Here is a 17,491-nt window from a genome sequence, read left to right as displayed (position 1 = left end):
GAGGAGCTGATGCCAGGGGCTTAAGTGGAGAGCAAATGTTTTGAGAATGATGAGGGTAACGAATGTACAAATGTGCTTTATACAATTGATGTATGTATAGATTGTGATACGAGTTTTGTGAGCCCCCAATAAAATGATTTGAAAGGTAGGAATAGATAAGAAAACTACTTTAGACCCATGAACAAATGAGCAGATTTAGATGCTTTTTGGCCAAGCATATTAGAATAGCTAATGAACCTTGGGACCTGAAATAATATTTCCTGTAGAGATTCAGGACCTCTGGAGATACAGTGGCGACTCCTTGATGTGCTAATCACAAGATCAGCCACATGAATGCACCAGCTACCCTGCAGGAGAGAGTTGAAGCTATCTCCTCCTGTAAAGTGGCCTACAGGACTTCTATGAGTTGGAATCAACTCAATAGCAGGAAGTTTTATTTTCTTGAGTGTGAGGGAGGGTATTTGTTTTTAGAAGCAAGACACCAAGTGAATATATTTATATTAGCAGAAACTTTAAAAAATTATATTTGAGAAAAAATTACTAATACAATAAAAATATATTGTAATTTCAGTTTCTTTTATAAAGTTAGGCTTTAGAATTTACAAGACTGCATTTTAGCCATTTGTAGAATGAAATTTATATGTCCCATATTTCCTTAAGTCATTTCTCATTTGTCATTTTTCTTTTTCTTATGTTAATCCTTAATTCAATATACAATCAAAACTATGCTGTGCTGATGTGGCTTGCCGTCCAGACTGAGAAGATGCTACATTGCCTTGGCAGGCAATGGAGACAAAATGGAGAAAAAATTCCAAAAACAGTCCTAAAAAGAGAACTATGAATTCAATAAATATTAAGTAGGGTGCAGTCTGTGTCTCAAACACTCTAATAGATATCAATGCAATGATAAACAAAACAAACATAAAGATCATCAAGAATATTTATCCTTCAGAATTTTACCCTGTTACATGACTCTCAGCCGAATCAGAACACGGACCAATAACGAAACCGTGATGACATTAGCTGAGCATCCACCACTGCCATGCATTTACTTCTAGTTTTAAAAGCACCTGATGTTTTTAAATGTAACATCCTTTTACCACCCCCGAGTCAACTCCAACTCATGGCGACTCTATAGGACAAAGTAAAAAACTGAATTTCCAAGATGTCAATCTTTACCGGGGTAGAAAGGCTCAACTTTCTCATGTGGAACAACTGGTGGTTTTGACTTGGTTTGGAACAGCCGACCTTTCTGTTAGCAGCCCAATGTGTAGCCCTCCATGCCACCAAAGCTCCTTATCGCCCCTTTTCCAAACTGCAAACTGCAAACTCATAGTCAATGCCAACTCATAGTGACCCTTTAGGACAGGTTCGAACTGCCCTTTTGAGTTTCTGAGATGGTAACTCTTTGTATGAGTACAAGGCCCTCTCACCACTGGGCCACCAGGGCTACTTGTGACTCTTTAGTGCTCAGTAAATACTGGCTTATATGGATTGGCTACTTTTTTTTCTCTATTGCTTATGACTTTAAGGAGACCATTTTTCTTGCTCAAATCATTTATTCCCTAGTAGCTGTTAGGCTGTTCTTTGGCACTCCCCATCAAAATCATTAGGGCAAAATATTTTTAAACATACATGCTTTAATGCTTCTACCTACATTTTCTGTCAAAGTCTGATATGAGTATCTACATGCAGTAATGCGCATATTTTATTCATAGGTAAAAATGTAAATAATACTGTCAGCCTAGGAACACTGAAACCCTAGAAAGATAATCATGTCTACACATTAGAAATACAATATTCCCTTCCCATTACTGATGTCTCTTAATAGAGATATGTCTATGTTATTGAGATGTACATCAATTTAATCTTAAAAACCAATGCCAGCCTATCGGGAACTAGTGAAAGTCTACCTTCTCTCATTTTCCAAAAATATATATTCAATTCTTGATCCACTAAGTTTTGAAGATTGAAAGAGAGGTAGGAGAGGTTAATTAGCTTAAAGGAGTTGAGAGTGTTAGAAAGGAAAAACTGGGAACTGAATCTATAACAGTGGTTTGATAGGTTTTCAGTATAATAGAAGCAGGTAATAATAGAAATAGTTATTTATTGAACATGTATTACATGTTAAAACTCTATTTTCACATTGTTTCAAATTTCTACAGGAGCAAACAATTTAAATTTTACCTCCATTTCAAAGCAGAAGCTCAAGGAGGTTATGTGATTTGCTTAGACCACTCAGCCAATGGCCAGAGCTCAAAATCAAACAACCCTGATCTGCCAGTCTCCAGTACCCTCTTTATTTCAACAGACTATGTTGGCTCTGTACTCAAGATGCAGAATATATGTAAATGTATACCTGTATATGGATACGCGAAATATATTGCTACAAAAAAAGAAGAAAGGAAAAAAATGCTACATCATAAAACTTTTATTGAACAAAAATAGCAAACTATGAAGCTATTGTTTCTAACCATATCTTTCACCTATCTACTTCTGAGGGAAGTGCTTCTAGCTAACTCATCTCCAGAGATTTCTGCATGCTTAGATTTACCCAATGTCAAACTGGCAGTTTTGGCATCCTTGAAGGATTCAAGTGGTTTCTCTGAAATGTTCTCAAAGCAAGAAGTATTAAGGGGAAAAAGCGGGGCTGTATGGTGGACGTGATTTCCCAATGGCATTCTCAAGCCTAGCCCTTGCTCCCCTCGAAGAATGAGCAGGTGTATTGTGGTAATGGGGGTAAAAAATCTTGGAGCAAGTTTCTTGACCTTTGTCCCCTCATGTAGTTTTCAATTTAAAAAAAAAAAGTTTGCACAATGAAACCCTGTAACTTTTCCTTATCTCCCTAGAAAAGTCTACCCCAAAATATCTGCCACGATTACCCTTTTGTCTCCTAAGAAAGAGCCATGGTTTTTGGAGCTGGTCTTTCTGCCTTGCGTTTAACTGGCCCAGCAGATTACCTCACTGCGCTGATCAATCTAAGAGACATCTGCTGACACAATTTGCTCCATAACACTATTATCATCTTCTTTAAAAGACACGAAAAGATCGTCCTTTGAATCAGCAGTCTTTGTGCAACAATTTTTGTTTTGTTTTAAGCATCCTTTATTTCTGAAGGCAGTCTAAGACAAGTGTTTGACTGAGAGAATTTGTCTCCAGCCATCCACAGATCACAGAGACATTTGAAAACATGTTTTGTTTGGAATAAACCCATGGGTTTTTAGACTGAAATCTTTACCAATATTTTTACATTTATATATATAGAGAAAGGGACTTTGAAGAGTTTATGGGTTTTATGGGAAAATTCCATTATCTTTGAATATATTTTTTCATGAACTTTTCAAAACATTTCATATGCATAATTTCACATCTAATTTTTTTTACACTTGAAACCCTTAAATATAGTTTAAATGTTTCCACTCACATCCATATACCCCTTCTTTTATTTCAGCGTGAATCATAGTAAGCTTCGACAATGGACCCGAATCACGAAGGCCTACAACACCACTGATCTGGATGCTTCTTATTTGATGTTCCATATGTATAGAAACAAAAAGTGCTTCTAGAACATGCCTGGTCTACAATACAGAAGTCTGTAAACATGAGTAAATGCATAAATAATATGAAACGAGGTTTGAAATAACAAAGTACTCTAAAGAAAACTTAAATAAGGCCATATATAGTTTTCATACACTTTAACATAACAGCACAACTTTAAATTTGGGAAAGGCTAAAGTATATCTTGCTTATCATGATGAAAATAAACCTACTAATCTACCAATCCAACTATAAATACTGTATCATTACAACAATGACTATTAGGATCACACACAATAACATGCTTTCTTACCTGGGTACTTTATTGTCTTGTTGAGTTCTCCATCTAGAATGTCCTTATTTGTTCCAGTTCTAATTTCTTTTTGAAAAAGCTTTTTATTGTGAATTAAGTGTGGGTTCACATATCAGATAAAAGAAATCAAGTCCTAATTTCTTATCCACCCTCCCAAGCATAGCTTTAAAACATGAAGCTTTGCCTGCTCTCCGGGAAAGCGAATCTCTCTGTCCCGTAACGCTTCTCTTGCTCATCTCTCTGTCCCTTTATCCCTGTATCCTTGGAATGTGTCTGCCTAACTTGCCTCCCAACTAAATGATAAGATTTGGAGAAAGGGGCTTTTGTATTTTCATTTTCTCTCCCTCCCTCTTAAAACTGCTGTAAAGAAAACCCCTCAAACATTTATTGGAAACTCCAATGTGTTCTGCTAGGAATTCAAAACTTGATAAAATATAAATCTTTTCAAAGCCAATCGTGTTCAACAACTACAATATGGCATTCTGCTTTTTCCAAGTTGCAAGCAAAAGATTTGAGTGGAACAAAATTTCATTTGCACCTAGACAATGTCTACAAAGGGAACAAAGTAAATGTCTTTAAGTAGAGAGTTTCTAGAACTACAAATTTGAACCTTTGTAATGACCATTCTACAAAGCATATTTCATATCCAATTTCTTCTGAAAGCAAAGAAATCATCTTTCCCCTTAGTCTTTCTGTTGTTCTACGTAGGTCCACGTTATCACCTGAATGAAGAGTTTGTTTTTGAGAACAAAGAAGAGATCATAAATGAGCAGCTCTCTGTTTTCCCCACAACTGAAGACAGACCTCATAAAAGAGGGGAGAGTGATTCCATGTCTCACTTGCAACATTTTATAGCATTTCCTTGCTAATACATTTCCCTACAATAAGTCTTGCTAGGGAATATTTTCCAAAAATAAAATGCTATTTCAGAACACACGGGCATACACGTTAAATAAAAGTGAGATTTGCCTTACTGTGGAATTGGCTTAACTTATATGAGGAGTATACCACTACCTAATGTCCACCCTATAGGTTAATATGAATAAAGACCTGCAAACACTTCACAGTTCTTTATTCCACTTTCATTATTCACCACTTTTATGGACTAAAATGTACAGAAAACACTTAAAACCCAGGTGGTGAGTACCTGATTTCTCCAAGAAAACGTTTGCCTTGAGAATGAGTCTTTGTAGTTATCTAACAAAAGTGTGCCCATTCGTTAGCATCAACTGTCCTTGTGACAGATCTCCTTTATAATTTTTCAATAAAGCAGAATAATTAATGTGTGTCAACATGTTATAATGAACATGGTATAAAATATAGAAATTTTAATAGGACAAATGAAATTACTATTGCTCTTTTTACAACTAAAATATTTGCATTGTGTCTAATACTTTTCTTCATTTGTTGATCAATTTCTACCTACACCTTTATTTTTTCTTTTTCATTTCAGTCATTGTACAGAATTCCTGAAACATATGTTCCCCTGAGCTGGTAGCCCTGATGTCTGTTTACACTACACAAATGATAACTGATAAGGAAATGATGGGATTAGCTGTTCAGGGACTTGTAATAACTTGCTATGATAAGAGCAGCTGCCATATCAGTTTTATTAACCTACTAAATCACTACTAATAAATAAGATAATCGCCTTTGTCCATCATGTCTAAAAACCAAGATTTAACTGATCAAAGTCTACAAGAAATTAAAATGTAACTTCAAACTAAATAGTCTACCATGTACATAAAATCTCTTAGGTATTCTACACCATGTTCTCCCTTACTCTATAGAGCTATTCTGAGCAGGTCCTTTTTTCCAACCAGTGTATTCTTAAGGTTTCATCAGCACCCTGAGACTCAGTAAAATGCTTGTAAATGGATAAACAGTAAACAGTTTGTAATAGTAGCCACTCCACCTTACAGTTCTCTGCATTTTAGATAATCTTTAGCACATTACTTTGTACAACAATATAAATATGAATGGACTGATTATTCTTGACCTATACCTACTCCTCACTTATTAACTCTTTCAATACCTAACATTTTGCATTATGACAATATTTTTAACAAATACTATTCAATTTTTTTTCATGCTAGCAACATGTCTGATAGTAACAGACACTAGAGTGTGAGGATGATTAATGCTGAGTGAGATGGTTAAAACTGTACATCAATGTATCTGGGCCATGATTTTCAGTGATTAGGCACTTATGTAATGATATTATTCAACACTTATGTAATAATTCACCATCCTCAATTGTGTGTCTGAAGTAGTCACTCTCCACTTTCTCATGATGCTGATCTTTGCATAATGATTTGATCTTTGGAACCTAACCCTGTTTATAGGTTAGAAGTGAGTGCAATGCCATAAATAACCATAAAAAATATGCAAGATAAACTTTCATTAGATAAATTACATTACTTGCTGAATTTTCTATTTTCATTTGTTCAAAACCCAAATGAATATTCGGCAGAAAAATTAAAGTGTATGCTTTTGTCATTGGTGATCGAAAGCCAAGTCGGTGTTTAGCTAGCTGCTAAGAATGTTTAAAGTCTGTCACAGAGTTTGGACTTTCTGGGCCAGAAAGAAAAGGTAGGACTGAAAGAAGAGATGAGGAGCTGAGCTGCTAATGCACCCACAAGTTCAATGTCCCTAAGCAATTGTTAGGTTAGGCTCTCTAGAGTAAGGCATCCTGATCCAATATTGTAACCTTCAGAGAATTTTATCTGTAGCCATTAGCAGCAATGGTTTCCAATATGAAATACTGGATATGCCACTGGAAAGAAATTATTCCTCTTTTGTTTATATTTTGTATGAGGAATGATAGCTGGTCCTAAGCAGAGATTCCATTTTGACTTTTGTGCTTTCAATACATCTGTTTATTTTAAATATTGTATCTTTTCACTTGTATAACTACATATTAGGCTCTTTTTATTTATTAAAACGTTTTTGACTCCCAACTTAAATGAGAAAAAAGAAGGTGACTGCTGTGAGAACCAATCTTTTTTTTTTTTTTTTGAGAATCAATCTCTGTAATGCCAAGACAGTGAGGAGCTTAGAGAACAGAAAGCAGAAACAATCGATTGGTAACCTATAGAGCCATAGATCCAACTCACCATCTCTTTAAGGATCCCTGGTGGCACAGTGGCTAAAGTGACAAGCTGTAAAACTGAAAGGCCAGGGGCTTGAACTCACCTAAAGAAAGACGTGTCTGTTTATTTTTGTAACGACTTACAGCCTGGGAAATCCTGTGGAGGAGTTCTAGTCTACCTGATAGGGTATAGAGGAGCTGGAATGAACTAGATGGCGATAAGTTTTCTTTTCTTTTCTTTTTTGGTAACAAACTCTGTCCCATAGAGCAAACTTCTTCAAACTTTTGGATAGCATAGAGAGACAAATGAATGTGAAGAATGCTATTCTTCCATGCATCCCAAAGTGATCTAAGGATACTTTTTGATTCAGTGGTACAATCTTATAACCAGAATGCAAAGGAAATTTTGAGTCTATCATGATCCTAAAGTACGTTCTATCTGAGAGCTCCAACTAGATTAATTGGGTATTCCTTGTTCTATGAGAATTTGGAAAAATTGATCATCTGTTTTTAACCATCACTGCAGCAGCTGTATAATATTAATGTATCTTAATATAACAAAACCCACTGCCATTTAGCAAGCTATGAGTTATAGTAGCTCTCTCCAGGGTTTCCAAGTTTGTAAATCTCTGTGAGAACAGACAACCTCAATTATCTCCTGTGGAGAGTCTGGGAGGTTTGAACAACTAACCATTCATCCAGCAGTCCAACACCTCCCCAACAGCTCCACCAGGGCTACTTACTACACCACACAGGACAGTTAAAATAAATTAATATGAATCCATTGATTGTTTTAATAAGTCAGTAAATATTTAGCAACAGTATATTCAACATACACTCCAATGGCAATAAAATAAGTTTTGTAAAATCACAAGCAAAATTGGGAGAAATCGTGATATCTTAATTCTCTAAAATAAACTTGCCTTCTCATTTATTTTTCTGTTTCCTCTCATTATTCTTATGTCTCATACACAGTTTTTTTTCATAAAATATAATGAAAATCTTAAACAATCATTATAAATCATAGCTATAAAGATGAATGCCAACAGAGAAATATGCAGGACAAAACTTAAAGGACAAAAAGCAAAAGTGTGCTTGTGCGGCAAAAATCACTTTTATGTAAAATGGAAATATCCTCAAATAAATATAGAGTAATTTAAAGGACCTCATTATTGAGGGTTGTCACATTCACAGCTTTTTGAAAAATCTGATATACAAATTTTTTTTTTAACTTTGGAATCTGTTGCTTGAAAGTAAAACAATTATTTTATTGGTAAAACTGGATGAGAGAGAGGAAGATTTACTAAGGCTTTAGAATAGGAGCTTTAGCAGTGTAATCGCTTACACAGTGGGCAGCTAACCACAAGGTCAAATTTGAACCCACCTACCACTCTCTAGGGCAGCAGTCCTCAACCTTTGTGTCGTGACCCCTTTGGAGGGCAAATGACCCTTTCACAGGGGTCGCCTGATTCATAGCAGTAGCAAAATTACAGTTATGAAGTAGCAATGAAAATAATTTTATGGTTGGGGGTCACCACCACATGAAGAACTGGATTAAAGGGCCGCGGCAATAGGAAGGCTATGAACCACTGCTCTAGGGGGAGAAAGATGAGGCTTTCTCCCCCAAAAGATTCACAACCCTGGAACCCACAAGGGCAATTCCACTCCAAACCCTCCAAAGGGTTTCTATGAATCAGAATTGACTCGACAGTGAGGTTTTTCTGCTTATTTCTAAGAAGTGTTAGAGCACACAATTTAGAGATATATGGAGTTTTATTTAAATGCAAATGGTGGTATATCGTAGTATCTGTGTGGCCCTAACTAAGTAACTCACCTTTCCTCCCTTTCAGGTTATGATCCATCTTATTTTATATGGTTATTGGAAAGAATCAGAAATTCTCACAGTGTTTACATTGTTCAATAAAAAAACTTTGAATTGCATTCCTTATTTATTAGTGTGTTGAATGGTTATAATTTCATAATATTAAGGTAGAAAAGTTGAAAATATATTCACGTCTGTTCATTTAATTAATTCTTATAGTAATCCTATTTAATTATTAATACTGATTTCACTGAATGAGAAGTTATAAGAAGTATCATAGGCTATCACATATGGGAGTCAACCTTTATATTTGTTCAACTTTAAACCCAAAGTTCTTATCCACAAGGCAAAGCTACCTTTTACTATACCATCTTCCAAAATAAAAACAGGAAAGCTCCCTTGCTAAGAATACTTACATCAAATCATTACCTTTTATAAGATGTATAAATGCTACATCATATTATGTCTTTAATGTATTTAGTTAACATATGGAAAATATATTTTCCTTCATACTATCAAAATACCAAAAAATGTAACTGCTAAGTCATAAAAAGAAAATGTAGTATCATTAAAGCAGAAAAATTGCAAGTTGTTGAGGCTTGCTCTTGGGCATATCTGTGGCTTTTAGATACCAAACAAATTGTCTGAAGTCTCCACATGTTGTTACACAAACCTAAACACCAGATCCTCCGGTCTCACAATGGAGAGGGTTAATGATTCATCTGTAATCCTAAAGGCTCCTTCCAGGATTAAAAGACTTTCCCTGCAGCCGGCCTATCGCCCTCTTGTTGATCCAATGAAGAGCATTTCCCTCCATTGCTTTGCCTCTTTTGCCATTATCAGTTTATTTCAACCCCTATCTGATCTCTCTCCACCTACACAGTTTAGTAGGAATCAGTCAGTTAAAAGGGGTCAATTTGGAAACAAAACGGATTTGGTTAGAAAGCAGGAACTAATTTTGTCTTTTTCAAACTCAAATTTTCATTCTTAGTTCTTAGTCACAATTCTGTTGGCATTAAAATCAATGAAATAAGGACTGGTAGAGAATCTCATATGTTTGGTTTTCTCAGCAGGAAGGAGAAGGTAAAATTGAACCAAGGATGAGGAACTGAGCTATTGAGACAAGAGAGGGGTGTGAACGTGAAGGAGCCAAAGTCTCTATCCTCAGAAAGCTTATGTCCACAGCAGGGAGGAGATACATTAATTTCCCATTAAGATAAATTCCAACAAAGGCTATGAGGGTACATAGAAAGAAATCAGGGGACTAAAGAGACCTAGAAGAAGGAGTCCATGAGACACTCTTAAAACGACTGAGCTTACATAGGAAAGAGACAAAAGGATGGCTGGGGGAAAACGAAGGGAACCAGTGTAATCATTAGGTGAGAGCATATGCGACATGGTGACATGGGAGAAGGAGTAAATGATAAGATCGGAAACATATTGGGACTCAATCATAGGGGATTGTGAATGTCAAGGGGAGAAAAGTCTGTTTCTAATTAGTAAAAATGACAAGTCAATGAAAGTTACTAAGCAGGAGATGAGAATGTATTTGAACTTGAAGAGGTCAATTGAAAAACGTCTGTAGAACGAAATGAAAAGTGAGGCCGAGCCACATATGGCCTCCTCTCTGGGGGACGGGCAGCAGCGGGGTGGGTGAAAGGAGGCGCCGGACAGTGTAATATAAGATACAATAATAATTTATAAATTATTAAGGGTGCATGGGGGAAAGGGAAGGGGAGGGGGGGAAAATTTTTAAAAAAAGGAAAATGAGTGGATTCCGGGTACCCAAGAGGCAAGAAAATTTTGGGAATGATGAGGGCAACAAATGTATAGATGTGCTTTACACAATTGATCTATGTATTGTGACGAATTGTATGAGCCCCAATAAATTGATTAATTTAAAAAAAAAGAAAAGTGAGGCCGAGTGCTGAATATGGAAATGTGGAGAAATAGAGTCAAGAGGTATTTAAAAGTAAGACCAACTGATATTTTTTGTCAAGAAACTAGGGCTGTGCTCTCCACAGGGCTGAGCCACTAGCCACATGCAGGGACCGGATACTTGAAACAAGGTTCATCTGCTTAAGATGTGCTGTAAATCTAAACGGCACATTGGATTTCAAAATCTTGTTATGGAAAAAGGATGTAAAATACTTCATAATAATGTTTACATTGATGACATGGTAACAAAATACTTGCGATATGCTGGGTTAAATAAAAAATACTGTTAAAATCAATTTCGCTTCACTCCTTTAATGTGACTACTAAAATCCAGAAACATATCAACTCACTGTCATGGAATCATTTCGGACTCATAGGGGTCCTATGGAGAGAGCAAAACTGCTCCAGTGGGTTTCTGAGACTATACATCTTTACAGGAGCCTGAAGCCTCATTTTTCTTCCTCGGAGTGACTGGAGGGTTCAAACTGTTGACTCTGCAGTTAACAGACCAGTGCAAAAACCACTAAACTACCACAGCTCCCTATGGCTACTACAGAATCCTTAGAGTATGACCTGGAGAGAGGGGTATGATCAACAGTGAGGCAATTTGGAAATGGCTACTCTTTCAAGAAACAGCAATGAGAAAAAATAATAGAACAATGTGGAAGGTATAATGAGTTTGACATTTCCCCTTCCAATATATAAGAGTTTGCTGGTGGGCAGAGGGAAAAGAGAAATTGAAGAGGCAGAGGGCATTAAAACGATTGATGGGCAAGAACTGGCAAAGTGGGCATTCTTCAGAGATCGACATAAAAGAAAGCATAAGATACCACGAAATAAAATATATGATAGTTTATATTATGCTTTTATTACATTAACATTACTAAAGGTCATTTTCTTAAAGAAAACAGAAGGTGGTGTTAGGAAATTATCTAGGAAAGAAAATTCCAGGAAGACTCTGAACTCTCCTTTCGGTTCATAGCTCTTCAAGTCCATGGCTTTGGCCCTTCTCCTTGGCATTGTTGTGGATTACAGTCTGCCACTTAATTAGCTATACGCATTTTGCTATGGCACCTTCAGTAGTAGCTTCACAGTAATAAAGATGTTTCATTTAGGTTATTTCAGCAGAAACAATAGTGAATTATAATTATGATTTTCTGCATAAGTTTGTATATTTAAACGTTACACTAAAATAAACTTATTTTTAGTTCTTATTGTTGGCAAAAGTCTAATTCAACCAAAAGATAACACTATTTGGTGTTATCCAACTGACCGTTTCCTGATCATGAAATACATTTCACAATATTTGACAATACAGTACTACATCGGTAGCAGCATTCCTGTGCTGCAAGGGCAGCTCTGAGCTGTTTGTTAATGTGTCTTACTTTGAATGGCCTCTTGTCCCAAGGCGTCGTGTAGTTAGGAGTGGAAATTTCTGGCGAATTGTCTGAAAAGAAAACCAACCACTTTAGTTTTTGGAAACATTGTCATTCTATTGCAGTCTGTTCACAATCAATACTTCAGGAAAGTGAAGATTAAACTGTGGGCAAACATTAGTCTGGAAAAATAATTTATATATATTGATAAGCAATAAATCAAGCGCAGAGGCAAGCAAGTCCTTTTTGGATTGGAGTATTCCGTTGCTCTGATCACATTTTTTTAAGTCAAATCGCTACAATACCTGCTTTGCTTGATTTTACTATCAAAGCAGTTATTATAGCATGTGTACACTTGGTGACAAGATTCGAGTTTCTTTCGAGTAACTCCACCCCAAATTGCTTCTCAGGCCACTATCTGCCTTTCTGGATGTTCACAATAGTATTATAACATTTTTTGGGGGTGCTATAGTTCTGTCTCTAAATTTGCTAAAAGTAAGATCTGCTTATAGAAGAAAAATGTCTTCTTTGTAAAACAGGAGTTTTAAACCCAGATCCTCAGAGATTCCTGCATGAGCTTCCAAGAGTCCCAGGGAGCATGTAGTGCACGGGTAAGTTTTCTGGGGACTTGGTCTATCTACAGTTTTTATTAGAGTCCCAAGGTGTCTCATGACCCTCCAAACAATTGAGAATTACTGCCATAAAGTGTTCTCATAAAATGGTAATGATAACATGGTCATTAGAAGCTCAGCCTCCTTAATTTCAACCTCCACTTTATAGGGTGAGTGAACTGAATTTTAAAGAGGGTCAGGCCCTCTCACAAGGTCTCACAACATATTAGTATCAGTCCATGCAAGAAGTTTATCGCATGTCACAAATAAGATTTGTTAGTCTTTTCTTTTAAAGTGAAATCTGGACCACAGCATTCATTATTTTCTAAACGAGTCCCTCTGTGGGTTCTAATTTGGATTTCATTTTCTAGGAAATGGAATATTTGAGACCTAAACGTCTACACCTTCTCTAGGATTTCCTAGGTTCTCAGATGACAGGGGTGTGACCAAGAATCTCACAAGAAAAAGACTTCCCCAAGATTCTGTTTTCTGATTCTCAAATGAGATCAATATATATACATATAATACTGTTAGTTCTATAGACTTCAATCCTAAACATGCAGGTTGGTTATAAAGGCATGTTTTTAAACAAGAGAAATATAATCAAGCTGATCATAAAATCTTGGGAGTTTGAGGTTAAAGATATACAGAGTGAAATGGAAATTTTAAAAATGGTTTAAATTATAGATTTTTTAAATGTATTGAAAAACTCAAATACTTGGACTGGCTAAATAAAGATAATTACCAATTGCATTAGCATGATACATGCTACTTCCATTAATTCGTTTCCTTACACAATGAACTTTGCTTTAAGATCACATGAAAGCTTCTAATAGCCAGGACTCTAATAATCAAAATGTACAGCAGTTCTAAGCACAGCTCATAAGAGATTTCATCTATTCTTGTGAACCAGTAGTCTGATATTCTCTAAAACAACGCACACATGTGGAGCGAGCACAAGCAGTCTGTATCACTTACCTTTCCAAAGGTGGCAGCACAGGCTGGCTCCAATTTCTCTTTCCTGCAGAAATCTAAATAATGTGCATAAAGGATGCACCGCGGTAAGCAAACGCCTTCACACACGATATAATTTTCGTCAAGCCTACGAAAAAAGGCAAAAGAAAAAAAAAGAGTAACCATTTTCTTATTTTTCATCTTTTACTCCTTTCATATCGATTTACTTCACATGTTAAATACAAACTCTGTACAAATGAGCTCATGAATAAACATCCTTTATCCCCAATATGACTACAAATCATACAAATTAGAAAAGCAAGAATTCACAATTCGTTTTTACAAAACCAAGTTGCTGTTGAGTTGACCCCAACTCACGTGTTGTTATATGGAACTTCCTAACATAGGATTTTTTCCAAGAGATTGGCAAGATTTGCTTTCAAGGTGCCTCTGAGTGGATTCAAACTGCCAAACTCTGTTAGTAGTCAAGCTCTCAACTACCCAGGACCACATGAATTTCTATTCTCACTGACCTCCATCTAGTGAATGCTGACTCATAGCAAACACTTATGGGTTTCTGAGACCGTAACTGTTGATGAGGTAGAAATCCCAGTCTTTTTCCCATGGAGTTGCTGGTGGTTTTGAACTGTCAACCATGAGGATAGCAGTCCAAAGCATAACCACTACACCACCAGGGCTCCAGGAATTTCTTAGTGAAGTTAAAAACCACTTCTGTCTGGTGTACATCCCAAATATTGGGTCTCACATTTGTATGCATCCTCATTCTTCATCCCAGTTTGCTTTGTGATACAGAACTGTGAATGATGAAATTAAAGATTATGGTGTTTTCCAAGAACTCACCATCCCCAACACAAAAGGTCTACCAGGCTTCAGGTTATCAAAGCCTTCCAATGTCGTACTGTAATTCACTAACAAGTGCTTCACCGCAAGCAGTTGAGGAAGGTGGTGATGTATTCAATTTCAGGATACATAAGAAAAACTCATTTGGGTTGTTTGTTTTTATTTTTCTCAGTTTTATTGGCATATGATTCACACATCAGACAATTCAATAGTTTAACCACACCAAGAAGAATTGTACAATCATCACCCTAATCAGTCGTACCAAATTTTCTTCATTCTTGTTCTTATCATTATTAGCTCCCCATTTTACCCCAACCTTCCAGGCCATAGCCCCAAGAAACCATTAATCCAGTTACTATTTATATAGATTTACCGATCCTGGCTTTCATTTTTTGTAAGACTGAAATATATTTATATCTATTTATATACCTTCACATTTTTTGTGTGATCGATATTATAATTATCTAAAATCCTGTACATTTGAAATATGCATGTAGCTTTTCATAGACACCTCCAAATTCATAACATAGATAACTTCAACTGTTTCAGTATTATTATAGAAATTTTAAACATTTAAAGATAATCCCATCCCATTGTATCTCTGCCATAACAATGAAGTGTTATTTATATAAATGCAATAAATATATATTGAAGCATTGCCAGTTCCTGAACAGTAACCCATCTAGAAATTATAAATTCTATATTATATTTCCAATTTTCAGTAATTAATCTTGGCTGAGTTACTTAGAGTTTATGTACAGTAAATGGAAATAATTAAAATACAGAAAAAATGCAAGTCATATAAAAACAAGGTAGAATTCAGAAGAATTTCTGATCTAACTTATTCCCAATGTGTCTGAGATAAAAGCTAAAGATGATCTCTGAATAGGTAAAAGAATAAAAAATCTATTTTTATTTAGGAAAAATAAAAGAGAGAATGTAAACCTGAAATATCTAGTGTTTCAATATAAAAATTCAGTTTGCATACATAAAATCAAACACATAGTTGACAGGGAAAATTAATCAGTCATATTTTTATTCTGATTTTCAGTTCAAATGTTTAACATCACAAAGATCATCTATTACTTTAAGGAATGCAAGAAAGTTCTCATAATGCCAATAATTCACTTTGTGAATACTAAATAAATAACATGCAAGTTTAACGGGCCATGCAGAAAATTCATATCAAAATGACAAAAATTTATAGTTTCAAAAAGTATAAAAATCATGAAGAAACATTTGGCTATGTAAAAATGATATTTTAATGTATATGACACCCACTTTTCACTTGTCTATTTTGATATTATAGTATCAAATGTAATAGACAATGTCTTCAAAGTCCCAAATAATTTTATGCATAGATATAACTTTACCTGGGATTATAGAATTTTGTCTTTCATTTTAACATATGTACATTTATAAAATAAAAACTCATTCAGTTTGAACGGAAAACATCATTGAAGTGAAGAGTGATCATTTTAAACACCTCCATGACTTCTAAAATAGAAACACTCTTATCCCAATTTCCCTATGAAGAATTGTGTCCGAAATATTCCAGATAGTCCTATTATTTACTATTCCCATGTATTCTTACTAGTAAGCATGCTATAAACTTTAACAGTTAAACTATAACTTTAAATTGCTATTTGGTTTATTTTTCAAGTATTTAAAAAGATTGAATTATAACATTTCTAAAATATTATTATCTACACTATAATACAATGTTTAAATGTTTGGATTTACTAGTTTTAGATCAAAATAAAATTTACTATTTTTTAGATATTATTTTTCTACTATATTTTCTAAGGTTTAGAGCTAAGGTTATATATTTTCTATGTAAGCAGATACAACTAAGCTATAACTAAGCAGTAAGCAAACAACATTTTTTATTGCTATGTTTATTATTTGAAATTTAAGGGAACATATATATATACTTCTCTTTCTTCATATACAGTAGAAGGTTAATATTATATTTTTAAATCCTTATTGCATTTATATCAATATTTAACAACGTTCTCTCTACAGAGAAAGCCTTTTCATACATTATTTTCTCCAGACTTTGCCACAAAAATCCAATTTGTGATATTTTATGATAATGAGTTATATATGGCATGTACTGGAAAATAGTTGAACAATAATTTTGTTAATAGTGATGCTTTGCCTGATTTTTTAAAAGTCTACTTTAATTCAGTTTACAACCAACACACTTTTTAATTTGCCCTCTTATAATAAAGGCAGTGTTAAAGTAAAAATCAAAGTTTTCTAAAAAACATGTTTTATAAACTCACGAGCTGTCAAATAAACAAATATAAGGACCACGTTAGGCAAAAAAAAAAAAAAGTTATGGCCAAAGCAGTGCTTATGTTTAAAGAAATGGTGGTTTTAGCTAATGATGAGCAATGCAGTCGGTTTTTCATTTGTGTTTCATATCATTTTGAGAACTGGTAGAACCTGTCCCTATACCAAATATTCATGAAGAGGGGGTTGGGGGGGTAGGCTGAATCATTCTCATGTTTCTTTCAAACTTCCAGAAGGTCTGAGAGAGGAGCAAATTGTGCAAAGCACCTGCGGGGACATTGGCACTGCAACTTCCACAGGTGCGTCCCGCGCAGCTCGGCGCGGGCCTGACTCACCACTGCAGGGTCAGCTGCGTCTGCCGCTTCTTATCCTTCATGACCTGCGCGACGCTTTTCTTGGGCGAGAGGTGCGGGTCGGCCGCTCGCCGGCGGCCCTCCCGGCCGTCCGCATCCTCTTCTTCCGAGGAAAAGCTCCCGTTGCTTCCCCGCATGTCTGACGGTTCCGCGGACAGGGTGACAAAGAAAAGCGCACAATCAAAGCCACGAAGCGACCTCGGGATATGCGTAGACCTTGGCGTCCAACGCGGTGGCCCAGCGGGGTGGCGGCAGATGCGCCGCATCACCTGCCGCTCAGCGCCGCAGGTGGACACGCGTGTCCCCGGGAAATAAACAAAGATCGGGGCAAACCTCC

The 17,491-nt window shown here is 35.8% G+C and overlaps 1 protein-coding gene across 1 annotated transcript in view; it reads right to left on the bottom strand.

The window, feature by feature from the left end:
• RFX6 (regulatory factor X6) overlaps positions 1–17,420 on the bottom strand; it is a 64,580-nt gene extending 47,160 nt beyond the window's left edge. The window contains exons 1-3 of the mRNA XM_004702204.3: positions 17,137–17,420; positions 13,667–13,790; positions 12,087–12,148 (exon numbers count right to left, since the gene is read on the bottom strand). Coding sequence (XP_004702261.1) covers positions 12,087–12,148; positions 13,667–13,790; positions 17,137–17,420 — 470 coding nt within the window. The remainder of the gene's footprint in view (positions 1–12,086; positions 12,149–13,666; positions 13,791–17,136) is intronic.
• Between the last annotated feature and the right edge of the window lie 71 nt (positions 17,421–17,491).

This window comes from Echinops telfairi, unplaced genomic scaffold (assembly GCF_000313985.2).
Source record: "Echinops telfairi isolate 266 unplaced genomic scaffold, ASM31398v2 ScPeMD7_3533;HRSCAF=4204_0, whole genome shotgun sequence".
In the NCBI taxonomy this organism is placed as follows: domain Eukaryota; kingdom Metazoa; phylum Chordata; class Mammalia; order Afrosoricida; family Tenrecidae; genus Echinops; species Echinops telfairi.
This window is presented reverse-complemented; position numbering and strand designations above follow the sequence as displayed.